A 7,087-nucleotide genomic window follows, 5' to 3' on the forward strand; every position below is an offset into this window, starting at 1 on the left:
CCAACTCTCTCCCCCTTTAAAAAAGGTTGTGTAAATGGATTCAAGTTGTTGGTAGTTTCCAAACGAATTCAAGGTAATAGTTAAAATGAATTTTGTGACTCTAGGGGGGCTTAGAGCAATAAGTATAAAATGTATTTTCCAGCCCCAAATCCATCCCACTTCGAATACTACCATGCTTTATCAAAACTTGCCCCAGGTTCTAGTCTTGAGAGCTACAGCTTTTTATTTGAGATAATACCTTAATATTTAAGTGAAGAATGATAAGGGGGCAAGCCCATTACCCCAATGAATTAATCGAGTGTTAAAAAAGGTTTTGGACATCACCGTTTTAAAAATAAATAAATAAATAAATGATGCAAGGGGGAGGGGCAGCGCGCCGGCAATTCTCCATGAAAAAATTCCCTATGATAGACCGTGTCCATACAAAATTTATAATCAAATCAAAACATATACAAACAAAAATAAAAATAAAATGAGCAACATGAAACATAATTTCAATGAAATCTTCACTGCCCCCCAAATCCTTGAGGGAATATTAGCAGGCAAAATTATGAATACTTCACACTGGTATAATAAACTTTTGCCTTTTTACATTAGAGCTATTATGTACTATCATTGTAATAACTTTTACAAGAACCAAAACTACATTTTTCTTAAATTGTCCAATCTTGCCTGTAGGTCGCTGTCAATCCCAGCATCTTCACTTCCTGTTGCTTCAGCTTGTGCAACCTTGTTTTTCGCCGCTGGTGCAGCAACAGAGGCCGAGGGTGCATTCAAAAGCTGCATGTTGGATCAAATATCAAATAAATATCTGTTGTTGCTCGAATAATTAGGTTGTTTCTACACAAAATTATTAACACAAAATCCGCAGTGTGTAAAAACTTAAAATGATTATGCTAAGTTCGGGAGGATGGAGTTCCAAATCCAAGGCTTAAAATGTATGTTCACACAAGGTAACTGATGGAAGTACCTCTGAATTAATGTTGATGCCGATCTCGTCGAGAACCTGGCTCACTAGTTCTTCTGTTTCTTCCTCTTCCTCATCCCCTTCTAAGGCATCATCAATGGCATCCCCCATCATTTCAGTCGTCATTTCCATCTTCTCATTTTGTCTTTCAAATTCTTGCATTATCTTCTGCAACGATGGCAAGTTCATCTGCCTATTCATCTGACCCATCGCTTTAGTGACCCCTTTCATTGCCTCCCCCATTGCTTGTGTTGATTTCAAAGTCTGATAATTTTTTGAAACATTTCCAGCTTACACAATGAGATAACCAATAGAAGTTTTAACAAATTAAGTCTAAAACATTATGGCCCAAAAGCAAGAAGGAACATGTAGTTGAATCAGAATTAAACTTGCAATATACCAGAGTCCATGGTTACTTCTACTCTGAAGCCAGACAGCCCTTCTGAGAAAGACGCAACATGACTTGTGCAAAACAAAATAATTTGAATAGAATTAAGCAAAATATACCTGAATTCTGAGTGCTACACCCTGGAGTTGTGATTTAAGCTTATAGAACTTTTCAATCTGATGACGTGTTCTGATAAGATCCTTTGCCATCACTTTCACAGCTCCCTGAAACATAAGTACACCAAATCAGACATAATGTTAGGACCTGTTTGCTGCAGGAACTGGTCCCACTTTGTCCAATAAATACTTCATGCATAAATGAATGTGATAAACACTAGCTTCGAAGCATTCCAAACCTAGTAATTATTATATAAACAGTAGAGCATGCTATTTTGATTTTTTCAAACGCACTTGTTATGCAGAGATTGTTTTGCTAACTCCTGACATATAACCATTTTGCCCATATTATTCAAAGATTTCCCTTGCTAAGCCCTTATGGCTTGGTTTGACAATATTCAATAGTTCAGCAAGTAACTAGTGTTCAATGATAGTTGCCAAATATGTCTGCCAGCTATGTTCTAGATAATTGTTCCCCACTAGCAGAGTCCAGAAGTAAAGAAAGAAGGGTCAAAGGAGAGGGGAGTTTGATGCAGCCCAAACCTCAGCATGTTCGCCTAAACTGGTCACTTCCAATAAAATTCATACAATATGAAATAGGGAATGAATAATTCCATTCAGAAAAAACTAAAGAACATTTTGAATGAGGAGTGGACAGCTAATATCTCATTTCAATAGGATTAGGAAATGCAGAAGCTAGATGCCTCTAAAGGCTTAGCCCCTGTTGGGAACGTCTTAAAAAATAAATACTTATTATGAAAAGAACTTAAATTAAGTACATTTGTCAATAAATACGTTTGGTTTACTGTTAAGAGTACTTATTTCAAAAAGTACTTTTCCAAAATTTTTTTTTTTTTTCAAATTAGTAATTTTCCAGAAAAGTACTTCTTTATAAGTGGTTTCAAAAGATCCCTAATCACCAGCCACCGGCGTCTCTCAACTCACTCTGTGAGAATCCAGCCTATCCTCTTAAATATGTGTGGGGTCAATTTATTCATATTCAAAATCCTTTCTAGAAGTTTTCTAAACCGAAACGATTAATTTTTTGGCCCAGAAGCATCATTATGAATAGAGAAGGTAGGCCTTCAAGATGTCTTTAAATAAAATTTAAAGGCCTAACATCTTAAAACATACATTCTAAGAATTGTAACCATAATTACCCCATGTGAACGTGTGTGCATCTCCCGTTTTCAAGTTGGTGAACGTGTGCACCAATTTAGAGAAGGTAATCACGTGGCGGATTTCTTGACTCATCTAGGCTGAGAGAGGCAACAAAAGGAGATATTTTGCAGGTAAAATGAGAGGTCTCATTCGTATGGATAAGTTGAGTATTCCAAGTCTTCATCTTAAATTGTCATCATTTGGTTTTCCTCTCGTTTTCCTTTGGTTTTTGTTTATGTTTGATTTGTTTGGTTTTGATTCCATATAGGCATGTTTAGATTGGATTATTTGGATTATTGTATGGTTTTTTTATTGGTTTTAATGCCTGAAATGGTTTTTATAGTTTCTATGTAAATCTCATGTGTCCTGCTTGTTACCACGGTATTTCTCTGCCATAAGCAAAGACTATCAATAAAATTGAGGTTCTGTTAAAAAAAAAAAAATCTCCCATTTTGAAGTTCATTTTTTAAGGAAAAAATATCAACCACTAGCATGATGCTCACTACAAAACATCAAGACCCCCTTTGGTTAAGGATCCAAAAGCTTGCATCCAAATTATTAAAAGAAAAAACAGAAACTTCTATTTTTGTACATATTTTGTATTCAAAACTGCACTTGGATAATTAAATTTGAGTTTAGTTTTCTAAATGAAGCCAGAGAATGTGTGACAACTTTTTCTTCTTGTGTTCCTATTTGAGTGGCCAATGTTCGAATTTGACGATGGCTGTTAGTGGGGGTGGGTGGTGGTCGCCAACAGCAATGGGCATGGCAGTCGCTGGTGGGTGTGGCCATTGGGAGAAGTAGTTTGTGGTGCTTGGCAGCAGCGAGTGATAGTGGTGAGAAGAGGTGGTGGGAGGTAGTGGGTCGTGGTTGGTGGCAGTGGGTGGTGGTGAGAGGCGGCAGCGGCAGCCAGTGGTGTGGGCAAAAGTGGGTGGCGGGCAGTGCATGGAGGTTGGCAGTGGTGGATAGTCATGGATCATCTGCGTGATAAAAAAAGGGTTGGGAACATTGGATTATATCAGATTCACAAAAGAGCATCATTTTTACAGAATTCTAAAAAGGGGGGCTGTTTTGAAGATGCAATCTCAAAAATAGCTTTGTACTTTCTGCAATCTTTGTACCATTGTTCTCAGATCCAGAAAACTATATCCATAAACCAAAGAAGTCTAAAATTTTTACTTTTCCAGTAGGGCTAGTTCTTTGTGGGCTTGATAATGAAAATAAATTACACTTATTTAGGACACAGCATCATGTTCCAGTCGAGAGAGATAATTTTCCATGAAATAGAAACACACAACTAAATGCAGTCTGTGGCTTTAAAATTAGCAAATCACAGCAATAGAAGCATAGGTGAAAGCCTAATTCCTATCACTGTCTAATTAAGGAAATTCAAGCAAGATGCAAACAATAGAAGCTGAATTTTTGTACTTCCAAAATCATCTAAGGTCATCAAATTTAATTCAATCAACCCTCATGAAAACCAGTAAGATGGGGAATTTTGCACTGTCCTTTTTTCTTTCATTATTTGGTTTTCTTTTCAATCATTATTTGTTGAAAATTAAACCCAAATTTGAATTTGTATGATGTGTCTGAATCAAACTAGAGTAAGGCATCAGTGGAAAATTCAGATATAAATATGGGAATGAGCTGAGTAATGAGAAATATTCAGATTCAGTAATTATGTGTGCTTTCAATGACTGTCGAAAAAAAAAAATTTACAAAATTCAGAATTAAAATTAAAAATAATCACAAAGATGCACCAAAACACAAAATGTGAGCTGACTTGTTCTGACAAGTTTATCAATAAGGAATGATGATAAGTTGATAGCTATAAAAGGATCGAGTTATGAGCTAAAACGCAAGACAGAGGACAGGATGGTCAAGAGGACTTGGATAGACAAACAAGAGCCCAATCCAATCCATGGTATGAGGAAACAACTTTCATTACTTTTATACTAGCCATGGCATGCACTATCTGCGTGCTCTAGGGTTCCCAAACTCCTTATATTTTTAGTTTAAAAAAATAACTGCATTTTTACTATTGTATCCTTTTATTTTTATTTTTTCTTTCAAGTAAAGAAGAAGTGCAGTTGCAAGGATATTTTTGAGAATTTAAAAAGCTAGGCCAAACATAACCGTAGAATGGGAAACTACTTTTCCAAAGCAATAAATATTAAATCAGTCAGCAGTCCAATAAGTACATGTCCGAAGTTTAGTGCCAGGTAGTTTCCCTGGCTGCAACTTAGAATATAAAACATGAGCGTACAAGAATAAAGTGTCAAAGACAATAATCCTGTATCCTTCCTTACTAAGCTGCGGTACCAAATTTATTTTATTCCATGGAAAGACAAGATTAAGATTTTTTCTGATGAAATATTAGGTAGAAATATTTATGATATGTTGCAGAATTTAAAAATATGTTATTTTCATAATATTTCTATATCATATAAAAATTTATTAGAAGTTCTGAGATGGAGAAATGGTATTAGATATGTAAATAACTCTTGTACATAGATAATCCGAAACATGGATGAGCCATTTGCCTTTTTTCCCATCTTGGTTGGGTGGTAAGGCGTCTGTCTTTCATGGGTGGGGATGTGGTGTTCAAAGTAACTTTGAAATGTGGACCAGGAGTGGAGATACACACTATTTGAACTATACTTAATCTAAAACAGAAAATGGGCAAGTAATACAGCTAGAATAACATACCATCTGTCCTTGCTTAGCACTTTTCTTAATCTCTACAATAAGTTTTTTCTCTTGTGTTTGCAGACCTTGTCTCTCCCTTTCTATTTCTCTAATAGATTTGTCCAGCATCCTCTTGTTCTCCCGCAGAAGTTCTGAAAATCACAGACAATATATAAATATAAGAGATAGCCTTCACAGGATGTAAGTAATCATAATTGTGGTTTGTAGATGCATCATGAAACAGCATAACAAGCTACAATGCCCTATAACCTAAATCTAATCCACGTAGGCTTCGCAATGCTTTTGAATGTTCATGTATCTGGGTTGTCATGAAAAACCCTATATTAGTAAAGCAATGAATTTGACTATTGAATGGCCAGTTTCACTTATACAATTAAGTAGTAAAGCAATACTATTTTCTTACTAACACAGCGCGTATAAAATGATTATATTCTTCAACAAAACAAACTATTTTTTATTACAACCTAAGGAAGCAGTTTTAAGCCGCCTACATGCTGCTCTTCTTAATTGCACAAATTGCAGAAATAAAAGCCTCACAAACCATGTTTTCACTGATATAATTTTCACCCAGCAGATCAAATTTTGAGTCTTTTCACTTGTACTTTATTCGATCACCAAAACTGACGCACAAATGCAACCCTAACCAAGAAGCATCATAACACATAATTGAAGAGTCTCGCGAACACAAATCACAGAATCAAAAATTTTGGAGCCCCTTTTTGTGCAGCGATAAAGGATAATCATTCCAAACACAGCCACAACAATAATTAACTGGAAAAAACATACTAAATCAGATGAAAAAATTGAATGGGAAAACAGAAAATTAAACCGAAAGGTGAACCTGCGGGAGTCTTCTTCTTGCCGAAGAGAAAACTCATGTCGCTAAGTCAATCGAAAAATCAATGAATTTTTTCTCTGGTCTCTGATCGAAGATCTGATCAGATGCTCTTTCTCTCTCTACCGCTCCCTTCGGTGCGTGCAGAAGAAGAGGTTTTTCATTCCCAGAGGTTGCTTGGTGGAAGCTTCAGTTCAATGGCGTCCGACCTGGATACGCGTTTGGGGAAACTATCTCGTGTGAAAAGGGAACATACATCCAGTCTCCACCGCGTGCACCGGTAGATTTCCGCCACGTCAACAAGGACCCCACCTAAGAAACCTGACTGGAGTTGATAATAATAAGGCCGTCAGAAGAATCAAATTTACTATGAGCCTAATGGGAGGCCCAATTGAGAGTTTCATGAAACGGGCTTACGCGTTTAAATCCTCCCATCCATCTAACGGCAGACTTCTCTTTCTAAGGCTTTGTTTGGAAGAAAGAAACTTTTTACTAAACAATTAATGAAAAGGGATTGGTTTTTTATGAAAAACAAAATTTACTAAAAGAAATAAACTTGAATATTCAGTAAAATGTTTATTCTTTCAAATAAATTAATTATAATAAGTTCCTTATATTTAGTCATACAAAAAGTAGGCTGATATTATAAAGCAAATAGCAATGTGAAACAAATTTTAAGTTTATAATAAGGAAATAATATTCTGAAATTTTATCATAGGAATGTATATTCCTCTTTTATTACATGTTGAATAAAAATAATAATGAGTATATAAAAAATAATTATTGCATAAATTTCTAAAATTTTCACTATATTTTACCTTATTACAAGAAATAGTTATCTCACAAATCAAACAAGCCGCCCGCTTCTCATTTTTTACACAATCAAAGGCACAATCGCACCAATAGAATTT

General features: G+C 35.5%; 1 protein-coding gene across 1 annotated transcript; it reads right to left on the minus strand.

The window, feature by feature from the left end:
• Nucleotides 1-383: 383 nt before the first annotated feature.
• On the minus strand, nucleotides 384-6,570 carry LOC131158351 (vacuolar protein sorting-associated protein 2 homolog 1). The gene is made up of 5 exons (XM_058113155.1): nucleotides 6,183-6,570; nucleotides 5,342-5,472; nucleotides 1,475-1,579; nucleotides 971-1,231; nucleotides 384-780 (listed from the first exon to the last, which is right to left on the minus strand). The coding sequence occupies exons 1-5, from the start codon at nucleotides 6,217-6,219 to the stop codon at nucleotides 643-645; spliced, it is 672 nt and encodes a 223-aa protein (XP_057969138.1). The 5' UTR covers nucleotides 6,220-6,570; the 3' UTR covers nucleotides 384-642.
• Nucleotides 6,571-7,087: the final 517 nt, after the last annotated feature.

The sequence above is a fragment of the Malania oleifera genome, chromosome 6, assembly GCF_029873635.1.
Source record: "Malania oleifera isolate guangnan ecotype guangnan chromosome 6, ASM2987363v1, whole genome shotgun sequence".
In the NCBI taxonomy this organism is placed as follows: domain Eukaryota; kingdom Viridiplantae; phylum Streptophyta; class Magnoliopsida; order Santalales; family Ximeniaceae; genus Malania; species Malania oleifera.

Bases quoted from the DNA above. Each gene is read 5' to 3' on its own strand.
- LOC131158351 (XM_058113155.1), bottom strand. From the start codon at position 6,219: ATGAGTTTTCTCTTCGGCAAGAAGAAGACTCCCGCAG. The intron at 5,473-6,182 runs GTTCACCTTTCG...TGTGATTTTCAG, and splicing joins CAAGAAGAAGACTCCCGCAG to AACTTCTGCGGGAGAACAAG. The intron at 1,232-1,474 runs GTATATTTTGCT...AAAAATTATCAG, and splicing joins GTGTAGCACTCAGAATTCAG to ACTTTGAAATCAACACAAGC.